Source organism: Vigna unguiculata, chromosome 9 (genome assembly GCF_004118075.2).
Source record: "Vigna unguiculata cultivar IT97K-499-35 chromosome 9, ASM411807v1, whole genome shotgun sequence".
NCBI lineage: Eukaryota > Viridiplantae > Streptophyta > Magnoliopsida > Fabales > Fabaceae > Vigna > Vigna unguiculata.
Genome location: NC_040287.1, coordinates 35,195,614 through 35,211,923, shown reverse-complemented (window position 1 = coordinate 35,211,923; position 16,310 = coordinate 35,195,614). Strand labels below are relative to the sequence as shown.

Here is a 16,310-nt window from a genome sequence, read left to right as displayed (position 1 = left end):
ATATATAGCAAAAACAAAGAAACTATACATATGGAATTAAATATATGAGTTATATTATCATGTTATAAGGAGAGAATTATTCAACAATAGTTATGATTAATTCGATCAATGGTATAGTTATAGTCGTTAAAATTCTCATCACGATTTTAGTCTTAAAAGACCAGTCAAAAAAGAAAACAAAATATTGGAATTGTTCTTCATTTCAACTCACAAGCTATATAAAACTATTGATATACCGAAATACTATTTAAACTTATAAAACGTTTAGTATTTAGAATGTATGAATTGAATGAAAAAATTATAAGTAACACTAAAGAAATATCCTTTACTTATGAAAGTAAAAAAAAATAAAAATTTTATTACTTTTTTTCATAAGAAAAGAAAGTTCTTTGAATGTAAAGATTATACTCATGAGATATATCCTCTGAAGTTGGAAAAAAATAATTGGTGGTCATGCAAATTTAATTACATCATTAACCAATATTTATTTAAAGAAAAGTCGTTTATGTATGGATGAGATCAGTCCAATTTTAATATAAATTGCATATCAATCCAATCCAAATATCAATTTGTATGAAGTCAAAATGTCATATTCCTTTTCCACACATTTTATATATATTACCTTTTAAACCTTTTTTTTCTATTTCATGTCATCAGTAATCGTGTTACACTTCTATTTCTCCTCTTGTGTTTGTATTCTATTTTGCCTTTTAATCATTAAGAATCAAGAACTATTATTCAAGTTGGAGATAAAAACCCTACTTTTAACATTTTCGTCTTCTTGCTATTCACTATTTCGATGCTACCAAGAAAAAGAGATCCACGGAATCTTCGAGTAACATCAAATACAATATTATTTTATTCTGAAATATATATATATATATATATATACCTAAAAAGTAAATAAAAATACATACTCTAATGAATAAAAACGAACAACTCCATTATATACGTTAATGTTTGATCAGAAACGGATTAAGTGAGTTAACTTAATTAAAATTTTTTTTTCAATTTATTTTATATATTTATTATATTATAATGATAATAAATTAACTTAATTTATTTTGTATAATAATAGAATCAAAGTATTTACTTAATTTTTAATTATAAAAATAATAATTAAAGATTAAAATATTAAAATATTAATGTATATATATTGACAAACAAAATAATTAAACATTCAAATTATTTAAATATTTTATTAAATATCATTCTATCATTTAAACATACGAGCCTGTGAATCTATATAATTAAAAATAATAAATATTTATAAAAAAAAAAGTTAAAAATTATAAAAAATGTTCGTTGATCAAGTGAGCCAATTTACCTTTCACCCAACTCAATCCTGGTTAACTCGTACATTAAGTAAATCTAATTTTATTTATTCGACTCACTTTTAAAAAAGAATTGAATTTTTCTCGGCCAAATCTGAACCTACAGTGAACTAAATTCACTCACAAATTAGAACCCATTTTTATGTCTCTATTTTCAATCGGTAAATTGTATAAAACACTTCATGTTCTGAATTGTTAAATACTTATACAGATGAACATGTAGATATATTAAGGAAATTGCAGTGGTATATATATAGAGAGATAAGATTGAAGAAGATGAAGCAACAGCGGTGTTAGGTTCTGCTTTGTTCCTCCATAGGGCCATGGAGAGCTTCAAGGGAGACGATGAAACCGAGAAAAACCTTGCAGAAGCTCTCCTACAACCGGAAGAGGCGGTTATTCATGCAGAACAACGACACGACCAACCCTACGAGGAACAAAGTTTTGGTAACAAACTCTGGCTGGAAACAAAGAAACTATGGGTAATTGTCGGACCCTCCATCTTCAGCCGCCTCGCCTCCTTCAACATGAACGTCATCACCCAAGCCTTCGCCGGTCACCTGGGTGATGTGGAACTCGCCGCCATTTCTATAGCGAACACCGTCATCGTTGGCTTCAATTTCGGCCTCCTGGTAAGCATCACCAATTCCCTTTTCCGGTAAACTCACATTCCCTGTGTTATGTTATGATCGATATTTGAAAGTGATTTGGTAACTAATTACACAGCTGGGGATGGCGAGCGCGTTGGAGACACTGTGCGGGCAAGCGTACGGGGCGAAGAGATACCACATGTTGGGAATATACATGCAGAGGTCGTGGATTGTTCTGTTCGTGTGCTGTTTCGTGCTGTTGCCGTTTTACATATTCGCGACGCCGCTTCTGAAGTTTCTGGGGCAGCCGGATGATGTGGCGGAGTGGAGCGGCGTGGTGGCGGTGTGGCTGATTCCTCTGCACTTCAGTTTTGCGTTTCAGTTTCCTCTGCAGAGGTTCCTCCAGTGCCAGCTGAAGACGGCGGTTATTGCGTGGGCTTCTCTGGCGGGTTTGGTGGTGAATGCGGTCACTAGTTGGGCCTTGGTTTATGTGTGGGATTTTGGACTTTATGGTGCAGCTATTTCTCTGGATATTTCATGGTGGGTTTTGGTTTTTGGCATGTACGCTTATACTGCGTATGGTGGATGCCCTTTAACTTGGAAAGGTTTCTCTGTTGAAGCCTTTTCTGGACTCTGGGAATTCCTCAAACTCTCTTCTGCTTCTGGTGTCATGTTATGGTATTCCATTATCATCTTCTTAACTTTTTCTTTCTTCTATTTTTACCTACACAGTTAAACAATAATTAATATGGGTGTTCAATCATGCAGCTTTGAGAATTGGTACTACAGAATACTGGTTCTTATGACTGGCCACTTGGAGAATGCCACCATCGCCGTTGATGCCTTATCTATATGGTAAGTTCTTCACTCTTTTTTTAAACCTTAATTCTGCAGAACCTAAAATTTACTCAGTTATATTTACGTTATTTTACTGTAACATGTTGCATTTTGTTTTGCAGTATGACCATTAATGCGTGGGAGATGATGATTCCCCTGGCTTTTTTCGCCGGTACAGGGTACGTTTCATTTAAATTTATATCACTCAAAAGTTATTATTTTTACATTAAAGTTACACTTTTTGGACTAGATAATCATTTTATTTTGAGAAAAAAACACGTTTTTCCTTGATTGTATGATAATCTTTTGATTAACGACTTCAGGATTTTCACCGAGTAACCTAAAAACACCATCATTACTTATATCTTTATTGCGAGAAAATGATCTTCATTTTCCTCCTTTTGAGAAAAAAGTTTGAACTATATTGCTTGGGTAACATAGGTAGCATCATTTTGACAAACTTTTATTTATTTAAAGTTTGACAAAATTTTATTTTTTAAAATACATTAAACCTTTTTTTTTTCAAACCACATTAATTTTTTGTGGTCACATGTCATGTGATCGTAAAAAATTTGTCTACAAAACTTTCATAAAAAATAATTTTTCGTATATTTACGTCTTCATGCTACAGTGCTGAAAACTGACAAGATGTGATAATTTCATTGAAGATAATATTAGATTCCACGTGACTTAAATAAAACAAAGTAAAACCACAGTCATTTATCTTGTCCGATCAGTCATAGGATCGGTACTCAACCACAAAAAGAACAAGAAAAATCAATGTCGACATTGATTTTTTAGTCAGTTATTTACAACAAAAACAAAAAAAACTTGTCATAAAACCGTACTTTGCTTTTCATCTTAATTAAAAGTATGGTTTAGAATCCATCGTATTGTGGAATAAACTATTTCAATAACATTATAAATTATGTCACCTCGTATTACTATTTTATTTCTTACTCTCATACATACTTTTATCGGTAAGAGAAACGAGAAATATATAGACTAGAATAAGTTGGTAGCATGAAATAAATAAAAAGTAAAATAAAAATTAAACGTGTTTGGTACCAAAAAAAGGTCAAAATATATAAAAAATAAAATAACACACATTTTTAAAATTTTTATTATTTTCTTTCATCTTGCACCTAGTATTTCTATTTTCCTATCTTTACCCCTCATGTCACCCACATAAAATCTTAGATTTATAATTATGGGGAGATATTAAGTACTGTCATGGATTGTGAGTCCTTTTCTTCACGGGTTCATCTTTTATAATAATAAAATAAAATAAAAAATTACTTCTGTATCACTTTTAACTTTTCTTAATTATTTCAGTCTAACCATAGATGTAAAAAAAAAAAACATTTTCTAGGGTGAATAATTGAAGATTGTGGTAATGAAATTGCAGAGTGAGGGTGGCAAACGAGCTGGGTGCAGGGAATGGAAAAGGAGCAAAATTTGCAACGCAAGTGTCAGTGACGCAATCGATAGCGATTGGGGTTGTCTTGTGTGTTCTGATAATGATATTTCATGATTATTTGGCTTACATATTCACCACCAGCTCTTCGGTATTAGAAGCCGTTGACGACATGTCATTCCTCTTAGCCATAACAATTCTTCTCAATAGTGTTCAGCCAATTTTGTCAGGTACACATCTTCTTTTAATAATGATATTCCATATCTCACTCTCATCGTCCATGGAATCTCAAATTCCAACGTATATGCAGCCAAATGCAACCTATTCAATCTTATGTGTTCACGGAATTTACATGTGCCTCTCAATATTTAATAAGCCATTTTCTTTCTATTTTCAAAGATAGCCCTTCAAACATAGTTTTAACGGTCATTCTACAATATTTTTTTAAAAAGTCTGAGATCAATTAATTTGTAATATATATATATATATATATATATATATATATATATATATATATATATATATATATATATATATAAATACAATTTTTATTTTCAAACCAATTTTTTTAAAATTGAATTAAGTTTAAATTCTATTTCAAACCATTTTTAATAAGAGTGCAGTTTAATAAAAGAGGGAATTTTTGGGTTTCAATCGACTTTCAATTCTACTTAGTTTACGTGTTATTCTTTAAAATGAGTTTTTTTAATAGTGTACTCTTACAATAATTATCTTTTATCAATTTATTAAACAAATAGGATGAAAAAGTCCTAATTTATATTAGAGTTACAAAAATTAATGTATTATCGTATGTAGGTATAAACTTTAATAACTAAAATTCGGTAAAACTTTTAGTCCACCAACTGATTATTTTTAAATTCATTAACCTTATCATTGATAACAATTAAATTTATCCTTAACATTCATAACAATTGTGTGAACTTAGTTAAACTAATTTATAACAAAGCCTCTCTACTAGATATATCTTGAAACACATGCACTTGCAATGATTCAAGACTAATATCTCACTAATAGAAATTTTAATATTTTGTGGGGGTTTTCTTGCAAATTTGATATAAAATTTTGCAAAAAGAGATTTTTTTTTGCTATTTTTCTTACGAATTTTAATTAACAGATAATTTTGTTGTGAATAATTATTTCCTACAAAATTATAAAATTTGCAAGTATTTCTTACAAAAAAATTTATTAGCAAAACATTTTTGTACAATATTTTTCAAAAAATTTGGTAACATATTCTTGCAAATTGTTATTCGTAACAAAATTTGTAAGTATTTTCTAAAGAAAAAGTTCAAAATAAAATTGACAAAAAATATGTATTTTTTTCAATAGTGTCTTATATCATATCCTTCCATTGGTTGTAAACAACCTCCTCAATTTGATACATGCTTGAAAAATCTAACCATTCCCAATTTGGTGTCCATGCACCAGTGCAGTAAGGACTTTTGACCCCGGTTGTTTTTGTTATTCTGCCTCGGATTTAGAACCGAGGCATATTGGGGTCTTTTGGCCTCGGGTGTTAACCGAAGCCATAAAGTGTTTTTTCTACCTCGGGTAACGTAAGAACCAATGCCATAGGGGACATTTTTTTGGAACACCACTGCAGTTGTGGTAAGTCGTTCGAGAGCATGATGGAAATCGACAATATCCAAATTGAATCGAAACAGGAACGTAGTTTTCGTCCTCCTCCACACTTCCCTTAACCACACAGGTTGAATCTCTGTTCACAATCTCCTCCACACTTCTCGAACATGGTCCTGAAGGAGTATCAGATCGCACTCAACTTCGCCACCGATTACGACGAACGCGACCAACCCACCAACGGCATCTTCCGCCCCGTCTGGAACCTTGCGCAAGTAACACCAGAAGCCATCAAGCGGTTCAAGGAGAAGGCCGGAAGCATGGACGTGGAGGTGGAAGTGTTCATCTCCATCGGCAACCGCGGCAACCGTCACCCCTTCAAATCCCTCGACAGAGAAGCATGGATCGTCAACGCCACCAACTCACTCACGCGCCTCATCCAGGAGGTGAACCTCCAAGTGGACGACATCGACGTGCAGTACGAGGAAATCGAGCCCCCGATTTCAGCCTCTCTTCCACTTTGCATTTCAGCCACCCTTTTCAACAAACCCTAAAATGGAGGTGCAGCGAACCAGCGGCGACAGCGAACCAGTGACGGTGGAGGGGTAGGTTGCAGGGAGAGAGAAGAGAGAAATGGAATTGTTGAGAGAAATGGAGACTGCGGCGGGGAAGAAGAAAAAGAAAAAAGGGCACGCATTTTGGCACCGGTTGTCAATCACCCGAGGCCAAATATGTGAGTTTTTGGCTTCGATTCTCCGCAACCGAGGCATATGCTAGTTTTTGGCACCGATTTTTTATCAACCGAAGCATAACACCGTTTTTGGCTTCGGGTGTTCTGTGAACCGAGGCATAAAAGTTGGGTAGAATTGCAAAAATGCTACCGCGCCATTATATGTTTCGATTTTTTTATAATCGAGACATATAAAGCGAGTTAAAAACAATAATCTGCACTAGTGATGTTGTATAATTTTTGAGAAATTCATCACATTCATCCTATTTATTAATACAACATGCAACCTTCTTTCATTTAAATAATTCACACAACACAACACTTAATATTTGCTATAGCATCACTACCACCAACATTAAGTTGGAAAATTGTACAAGCAGTGGTCCATGAATATTTATATTGAATATCAAACAAAAAATTAAGATTCATTTGATACAACATAACACACATTTTTAAAACTAAAAATTATAACATATCTTATATAATATTACAGGTGTGGCTGTTGGTTCGGGATGGCAATCATACGTGGCATACATAAATATAGGAAGCTATTACCTCATCGGCCTCCCACTCGGAATTATCATGGGATGGGTCTTCAAAACTGGTGTTGCAGTAAGTATAACTAATCTACTAATTAAATTTAGGATTAAATATATTTTTGTCATTTAACTTTAAAGTGAATTTTAGAATTAGTCTATTTCAAAATTTTGGACTAATTTAGTCATTTATCTTTCGAAATACGTAGAATTAGTCATTTTAATCATTTTTTGTTAGATTTATCTGATGTTTTGTATATATTTCAGGATTATATTTGAGTTGTTTAACACATTTTTGTTTTAACGTTAAGTGAAATATTACATGAAACGCATTTAATTACCACATTTAAACTCTTGTTAATTACCTTGTTTTGAAGCCTTAATGTGATGTTGTTGATGGCAGGGTATATGGACTGGCATGATCTTCGGTGGCACAGCACTTCAAACATTCATACTCATCATAGTAACAATACGATGTGATTGGGAAAGTGAGGTACATATATTTATATTTATATTTCAATTTTAAAGTTTTCATAATATATAAATTATTTGTATGCATGTTGTAATATTTTCTTTTCATTGCGTTTTGCAGGCGAAGAAAGCTCGGTTTAGGGTAAATAAGTGGTCGAGATCTAATTCCAATGCGGCACTGCAAATCTCCAATTAACGTTCCTTTTTCTTTAAATAAGTTTTATTCTTGACAAAATTCCAATATATTATCGTACAAGTTATTGGTTATGTTGTTTTTCAATCATATATTCAAAGTTTTAATTTACTATTTTATTCGGTTTACTTTTTCTTTCTTCGATCATTTTGTATGATTGTTGCTCATTCAACGTTTTATATTTCCCGTAATTTCTTGATATGGGATATAGTTACAAAGTTCTATATTTAATGTTATTTTCTTAAGATATGATAGTCAAAAATTGTAAATAAATATGTTGTCTCACGTGTATCATTAATTCCTTTTTCTTTCATATGTTTTTAGGAACTGGTGTGTAGACAATTTAATTTTTCATATAACTAAGATTCATTATCAGTTGACTATACAAGTTCCCAGCCTAACTAATTTCTGATATTTATATCATTTTTAAAGGTTTAGTTGATGGCGTGAGTTTGAAAAATAAATAAATATCATATAGAACCATTGAGTTTAGCATATGGTTCAAAACATAATTCTCAAGGAAAAAAAATGTATTTAGCAATTTAGAGATTGTAGTTAGCAATTTTGTATTTGTACACTTTCCGAGGGTGGAAATTTTGTTGAAATCAGACTCACTCAAAAAGCCTGGATCAAGCGGTATAAAGACCTGGGACTACTATTTTCACCACCCCTTTTTCTCTTCACAACCTCTGCCACTATTTTTTTGGTTTTTTATATCCTACCTTTATGAATTTGTATTGTAATTGATTTTTGTAATATAAATATATTCTAATACATGATCAAAACTGATAGGTATTATACTTTTTCATAACTATGAGAATTAGTCTCATATTTCTTTTATATTATGAAAACTAATTTCCGTATAATAAATTTGTGGCAATTAGTTTCTATAAATATAAAAAATATGTTATGAAAAGTATTTTCCCAAATATATATTAGGATACAAATATGTGATAGAAGCTAGTTTTTTAATTTTTTTTTATAAAGGTTATTTCAATAATAAATATGCAATGAAGTGAAAATAGAATAACAAATATGTTTTTAATCCTTTAACTATTAATTAAAATTGGAATTAATCCATTTTCGAAACTTTAGATCAATTTAGTCTCTCATCCTTAAAAATTGGATAAATTTAGTCATTTTAACAAAATTTTGTTAAATTTATTTGACGTTTTATACACATTTCTCATCCAACGTTGAAGAAAAATGAGTTAAAAGATATAAACAACTTAAATATTATTATGAAATGTATTTGAAACGTCAAATCAATTTACAAATATTTTGTTAAAATGACTAATACACGCATCTCTAAATTTGAGAGACTAAATTAGTCTAAAGTTTTGAGGACAATTTTCACTAAAAATTAAGGGACAAAAAACATATTTAACCCTAAAAATAACATTGAAGGAAAGAAAATATTTTATGATGAATTATAATGATGATGGTATTCGCTCTTCCTACCGTAAAATTTTTATCAGTATAATGGAGAACTTTAACCTTGATTAGATGAAAATAGTTGCAATTATATGTTAAATTTTACGAGAACTTTAAGATTATATTAGCTTGCATTTTAATTTATGTAATTGAAATTTGCTTTTTATAAAATGTAATTATTAAAATTAAGGAATTGTTAAATATTTAGAAAGTTTGAAAATAATAAATTTGATACATCTTGACAATGTGAAAGAAAGCTTTTAGTTTGTGAAAGTGAAACCGAAAAGAGATATTTATCAGTTAACTAACAAAATTGTTCGATACTATGTATCCAAAATTAAATGTATTTATGTATTTGTATGAATGGAAAATTGCTATATTAAAAACTTATCCTAATATTTCTTCTCAAGACTAACAGATACAGATTTTTTAAAAATACATCAAAAACCATTTGTTTAGATTCTTAATTATTAAAAAAAATGTCTCACCATTTAGCTAATTTTCTAATTTAGAACCAAATAGATAATTAAGATTTTTTTTTCTTCGAAGAAAATTATTAGAAATTTGAAATGTCATATAAAATGGATTTTAAATTTTTTTTATCAAATATATTCGAGAATCATGTTAAATAAACACAAAACAGGTGTTTGGTAAACATTTACTTTTATAATTTAATATCTATACATCGTCTTACTCAGTGTACAAGTCAATCATTTTTTCTTCTTTCGCTCTTGTCCTCTTTGTTTTTCTATACATTTCTTCTCCCACAATTTTTCTTAATTGTTTACTACACTGCCCTTTTATGCTTCAATTATTGAGACGAAAATTACATATGGGTGTCATGTTATGTTTCAATATGAACTGAAATTCCATCTTCATGACATTCAATATCATTTATAAAGTTACCCTACATAAACTTAAATTCGGAGTTAATAAAGTAATCATAAAGTAAAATAATATAAATTATGTACTAATCGCTATTTTTATATGCTACTATATTTTTAATTATCTTTCCTAGTATTGTTTTAATAAAATAACCTAGCAGACACGCCTAATACAGCCAGATCATAGCAACACAAAAGGGTAGAAAAATCAAGAGTTCATGAAATTTATTATTATTTTTTCTACAGAAATCTCTTTTTACAAGCATATACATGATGATTCTAATTATTTTTTCACTTTAATCATTCCGCAAACATAACATCGAACGATCAAAGAAACTAAGAAACTAAGAAACTAAGAAACAAAAAAGTATCACAAAAAAATTGAAAAAGTATAGCACCACACTTCCAAATGGAAGGAGCACAATGCGCGGATTCCCACAAAATACAAGGGAAAGAAAAAGGAAAAAGCAACCAAAAAGAAAAAAAAAACGAATTATTCACTGAAAGTAACCGTTGCCATATGTCACCTTACCGTTGCAAAATCTACCCGTGGGACCGGACTCAGTTGCCCCGGGTCAAGAAACGGGTTTGTGGAGCGAGCCAATTCGGCGGCGCCGGTGTTGACAACCACCGTGAGCCACTTCCCTTCAATCTCCCTCTTCTTCGTGATTCCCTTGATCTTAGTGTTGTGAAGCAAATCCCAGAATCCATTGTTCCTTTTCCTATTCACGAACAAAAGAACCAACTTCTCCTGAGTCTCCTCCAATCTCCCTAAATACCCAACCAACTCGTTCAACTCACCCACATCAAGATCCTCCATTCTCTCCCGGAGTTCTTCCACGCGCAACAAAATCTCAACCTGCACGCTCCTATAATCCTCGCCCACCAGCCGTACAACCTCGTACACCAACTCGTTCCTCTGCAGGTGAAGCGAATCAGGCACGTGGCTTATCTGTTCGACGAAACCCACGAGCGCCTCCACCTTGTACAACAAATCCGCATTCGACGCGTTCGAAAGGATAATCTTTTTACTTTCTTGGGACTCGCGAGAGGCGTTGAGGTAATACCCCAAGACTCTGGAAACCGTGAGGCTCTGTTCCAGCACGCCGGCGTACCACCGCACCCAAGAACTCAGCTCCACCGATTCCACGTCCGACTCGTCGCGAAAGTTCGAGAGGTTAAGAAAGTTGTGGCCGCCGTACGAAGGGTAGCACGAGAGTTGGTCCTTCAACGTGAAGGATCCCTTTACGACGACGTTGTGTAGAGTGAAGAGGCACTTGAGCGCCACGGTGGCGCTGCGCGTCTGGTGCAGGCGGTCCATGAGCGCGTCGATGCAGTCGCGCGGGTGGCGGTTGGAGCCCTGCCCCACCGTGAGTACCGCGGCGATGGTTTCTTCGGAGGGAGGCGCCGTGAGGGCGTGTGTGGTGGCGCGGAGAACGTGCACCCGGACGGAGGACACGTGGCGCTTTGGGGATAGCACCGCCGCGATGACGGAGGCTTTGTCTTTGAGGTTTTGGGTCAGATTTTTGAACCGCTTTTGCTGCGCCATTTGGATTATGAATGTTACCAAATATAGAGAAATAACATAATTTGTGTTTATATATATAAAAAAGTGTTAGCGTTTTGTGTGTGCATTGGAGTAATTGAATTTGACGTAGTCAGAGACCCATTTTCACTCGCATTGCATACGGTTCAATAATTAAATTTTATTTATTGATGGAAAAAGACAGTGGTGTGTTGTCTTTTTTGTAATTAGATATGATGTTGTTGGGTAATGAGGGATGTGGATAGAACACCTCTAATTTCATTGTTTTTTTTTCCACGATGTTTCCTTCTATTGATAACGCGGGTAAGGAACCTGTTATCGATTTCTTTCAACTTTATTATCGCATGTTCATGATTATGTGTATAATAGAGACTTTTTGTTCATTTTATTTTTTTTAATTTCACCATTTGAAGAAATTAGTCACATTCGCTGGCTCAGAGATATATATTATTCTTTGCTTTTATTGACTTTTATTCTTTCAATTATTATCTTACTATTTCCTTTCAATTTCCGCTTTCAGTTGCTTGTTCAAAAATACGAATCACGTGTTTGAGATGCCCTTTTCATTTTTTAGCTTGAGGAGTGTATGTATTTTCAAGAACCATTTTGCCCAAACCAGTTTATGATGAGCGTTTCCATAATTTATTGATCTTGGGTGATTAGTTTTCGTGTATTTTTGCCTAATAAAATGGTTCCAATTGATCGGGATTGAAATTGGACCATTTTGCCCCGTGTTTTCTCCTTATAAATGCACTCCACATGGTTGAAAGTGTAAAAAACTGATCCTAAACCTAAACCACTTACAAATTCGAATCGGAAGTTAGGTGCATTATTTGAGAATTTGATTTTTTTTTTTTCTGTTATTCCTGTTATGTATTTCTATAATATGCTAATTATCATTAATTTTAACATTTTAAAATATATTAAAAAGTATGTACTTCTATAATATGCTAATTATCATTAATTTTAAAGTTTTAAAATATATTAAAAAGAATTGAAAATATGCATCTTTTTTAATACGACAGCACCCAAAAAATTAATACAGAATTTGTACTCATGATTTGAACCAATTTTTACCTTAGTTTGTTCACGAAATCCATACAAATGTTGATGGTGACACACAGTCATGTTGGATAATAATGGGCCGTGTTTGGAATCGGTCACAACATCAACTGGGTCGGGGCTTGAGTACAAATTCTGAGATTCCAATTGGGTTTTTAGCAAAAGTATACAGCGTCGTTACCGTGCTTCTGGATTGGGCTTGCCTTAGGTAGCTGTAGGGGATTTCTTTTTACACTCTCGTACTTTTCTTCTGCATCCCATGCATATGAAAATTCTCATTTGATCTTTCTAATTTATGAAAAGAAGCTTTCATATTATATAGTTCAAAATTCATTTTTTCTGCAATTCATTTTCCTTTTAATTCTGTAATCTAAAAGTTTTACTTTTAGATTGTGTGATATATTTCTTTTTTTTTCATGAAAAAAAATCTAAATTATGCAATTTGTAAACTGATTTTACTTTTAAATTATGTATTCTGAAAGCACTTTTCGGTTCCCGAATGTGCAATCTAAAGGTATATTTCTGTGAAAAAATATGTTTTGAATTGCAAATTTTGAAAGTCATTAATGTATGGATTATGTTAACTGGATTGAGGAGACAAAATGGGTAGGTTCACCCTACTTTGGTTCATTTCGCCAGTGACTTATCAAGAATGGGATAGAGTGGGTTGGCTTGACATAGGAAAGTGAGCATTTCAACCTCCTTTTTTCTTCCTGCACGCCTATAAAATATTTTATCTCTATCTTATCTCTAAATAAAAATATATTAAAAATCCTAAATTTATTTTTTCTTTTTTCACACACCGTCCCTATTAACCTTTAGGCTAGTATCTCCATAATTTTCCTCACCCATCACCAATTTCAACTTCACAAACGGAGGTGTATACCACATTACCAAATTGGATAATATAGTATACACTTTCAGATCTAGTAATACATATTTAATTGACCAATCTGAAAGTGCATGCCTTTTTTTTTTTTTTATTCAAGTTTATTGTGTGTGGGTTGCTGTTATGTAGGGCTCAAAGCCTCTACTCGTTCCATGTCGAAAAATATGATTCCAAGTGATGAAGGAACCAAAACAAAGATAATAGATGTACAATTAGAATCCAAACAAATTCTCCCGCATATCCAATTGGCTTAACAAAATGGATAAATAATGATTATGAAAGATTATACTTCTTTTAGGTCTTAATCATAAGATAAAAATATGCTTCTCAATTATATAATTCAAGAAGCCTAAGTGTATTCCAGCAAAAGTATCAAACTTAAGACCCAAACAACATACTTGTGTTATTTCTATGATGTTTGTTTGAAATGCCAAAAAAATTAACAAGATTAAATCTCAATCCAAATTATTAAATTTATCATGTTGTGAGACCAATGTAAATTTAAAACTTCAACAACTAAATATATGTAAGTGATATACATCACCATTGAATGCAACCAAAAAAATAGAAATCGATGTACATTATCATTTTTATGTTCGCACTTGTTGGTATCTAGAAACAACCTTGACATAGTATTATTGATAATGTTCTCTAATAAAAGTTGTCATTTTATCTTGACAATTATAGATAACTTTAGTCACCAATAAAAAAACAAAAAAGCATGTACTTTTGGATTAGTCAATCCGATTTGCATTATTGAATCTGGGAGTGTATATTGAATTAACAGCCAATTCGGTATGCATTACTAGATTCCAAAATGCATACCGAATTACTCAATTCGATATGTAAATTTAGATATCGAATTCAGTAATCTGATATATAAATTTACATACCGAATTGCGTTATTCAATATACACTCTCAAATTTGAAAGTACATTCTAGATTGGACAATTCAAAAATAATTATGTGAAGATGAAATTAGGGATAGGTGAGGAATATTACATGAAGGTCAAGAGGGATGTCCTGTGAAGAAAAGGAAAAGAAATTTTGAATTTTTAATATGTTTCTGTTCAAGGGCAAGATGGGGATAAAATGTTTTATGGGTCCAGGAAGAAAAAAGGGATGCAGGAAGAAATGTTTTAGGAAATTGGTATGAAACTCTTAATCCGTGGTTTGTTATATATATATATATATATATATATATATATATATATATATATATATATATATATATATATATATATATATATTAAAAGAATGTAAGTATCTTTTAAGTTTTAATTAATTAATGTTTCTAATCAAATAAATTAAATAATTATTATTTGTTCATATTAAATTATTATATTCAAACTTTATTTGTAAGTCTTTATAATGATTAAAATTTTAATATTATTGTATATTTATAATATATAAATAATACATTATATATAATAAATAATATTTTTATTTTTATTTTTCTTAAAAAATAAAAAATGGTTTTTGGATCAATTGTCTTATCCCAGTTTTAATCTCTCAAATTGACATATTAAAATGAATTTGCGTATTAAAAATTTACCGCAGACTCACAATATATAAATTAGAAATTATTAATTTATTCCTTTAATTTTATTTACTTTTTTTTCATATTTATAATTTTAATTCAATTTAATTTTTTAAAAAAAAATAATCAATTTGATATCTTTTCAATTCAAACTAAATTAATAATTAAACTTAATTTATAAATTATTTATACACATTAAAATATTTATTTATAATTTAAATAAAAAACTATTCCACCTAAATATTCAAATTATTATTGTTTATCATATTAAATATTTAAAAATTACAAGTGTCACTTTTCAAATATTGACATGTGATAATAATAATAATGACATGTGACAGTGTCATGTTGATGACCATATTTAACACACACATGACAGATTTTTTTAATTATAAAAAATGAATTTTAAAATTTAAAAATATTAGAAATTTTATTATTTGACACGTGATGTGATATGTACAATTACTATATTAACATCAATATAATAAAAATAACTAAATTAAATATTTTTACTTAGAGGACAAAATTAAAAAAACAAAAAAACAATCTTTTTGAAAAGTAAAATAAAATTAGTGGACCAAGTTAGGAATTAAACCTATAAATTATCCTTTACTTAAAAGAGTTTTGAAATATTAAAATCTAAAAGTCAGTTTTAAATTGTATAATACGAAACTCTTTCCTAAAAGACTATGAAAGCTTGGATTAAAAGGCAGTGTAATATATAATAACCTCTTATGCGCATGAAGTACAATACAAAATGTTAGACCAAAAGAAGGCACAAGCATAGAGTTACGAATAGGTGAAAGAGTGACAAAGACATATGTAGGTACATAAATTTGGTTGAATTCTGGGTTGCTACTAACACTCTGCATTCTTTATTTATTTGTTCTCAGAACATGCGAACGTTAGTTGAGCAAGTAGAGGCTATATAAACCCAATTTGGAAAAAAAGTTCATTTATCTACTATTAACTTTACCTATATTTCTTTTCATAATTTCACTCACAACAACATAAAGACAATGATTCACGTCATCACACCCAAATTTCGACCATTGCAAACTCTTACGATTAAAGTTGATAAAATGGATTATTTTGTTCGAATACATCATAAATTACTCACTTAATAAATCAATTTAATTTGACTTACTTATTAATAAAAAAAATTAAATCCATAATAAGTCAGATTCTGAGCGGATTAAATTAAAAGTTAATTTATATTAAAATTTACAAAAATATTTTAATTCAATC

The 16,310-nt window shown here is 31.0% G+C and overlaps 3 protein-coding genes across 3 annotated transcripts; 2 read left to right on the top strand and 1 right to left on the bottom strand.

The window, feature by feature from the left end:
* Positions 1 to 1,467: 1,467 nt before the first annotated feature.
* Positions 1,468 to 7,846, top strand: LOC114196177 (protein DETOXIFICATION 27-like). The gene is made up of 8 exons (XM_028086732.1): positions 1,468 to 1,966; positions 2,061 to 2,602; positions 2,693 to 2,779; positions 2,884 to 2,940; positions 4,170 to 4,408; positions 7,001 to 7,119; positions 7,447 to 7,536; positions 7,636 to 7,846. Exons 1-8 carry the CDS (start codon positions 1,658 to 1,660, stop codon positions 7,708 to 7,710), a joined length of 1,518 nt encoding a protein of 505 aa, XP_027942533.1. The 5' UTR covers positions 1,468 to 1,657; the 3' UTR covers positions 7,711 to 7,846.
* Positions 5,487 to 6,978, top strand: LOC114196178 (ruBisCO-associated protein-like). The gene has a single exon (XM_028086733.1). It carries the CDS (start codon positions 5,948 to 5,950, stop codon positions 6,329 to 6,331), a length of 384 nt encoding a protein of 127 aa, XP_027942534.1. The 5' UTR covers positions 5,487 to 5,947; the 3' UTR covers positions 6,332 to 6,978.
* Positions 7,847 to 10,225: 2,379 nt separating the features above from the next.
* On the bottom strand, positions 10,226 to 11,609 carry LOC114196022 (putative clathrin assembly protein At4g40080). Its single transcript, XM_028086510.1, has one exon. It carries the CDS (start codon positions 11,572 to 11,574, stop codon positions 10,549 to 10,551), a length of 1,026 nt encoding a protein of 341 aa, XP_027942311.1. The 5' UTR covers positions 11,575 to 11,609; the 3' UTR covers positions 10,226 to 10,548.
* Positions 11,610 to 16,310: the final 4,701 nt, after the last annotated feature.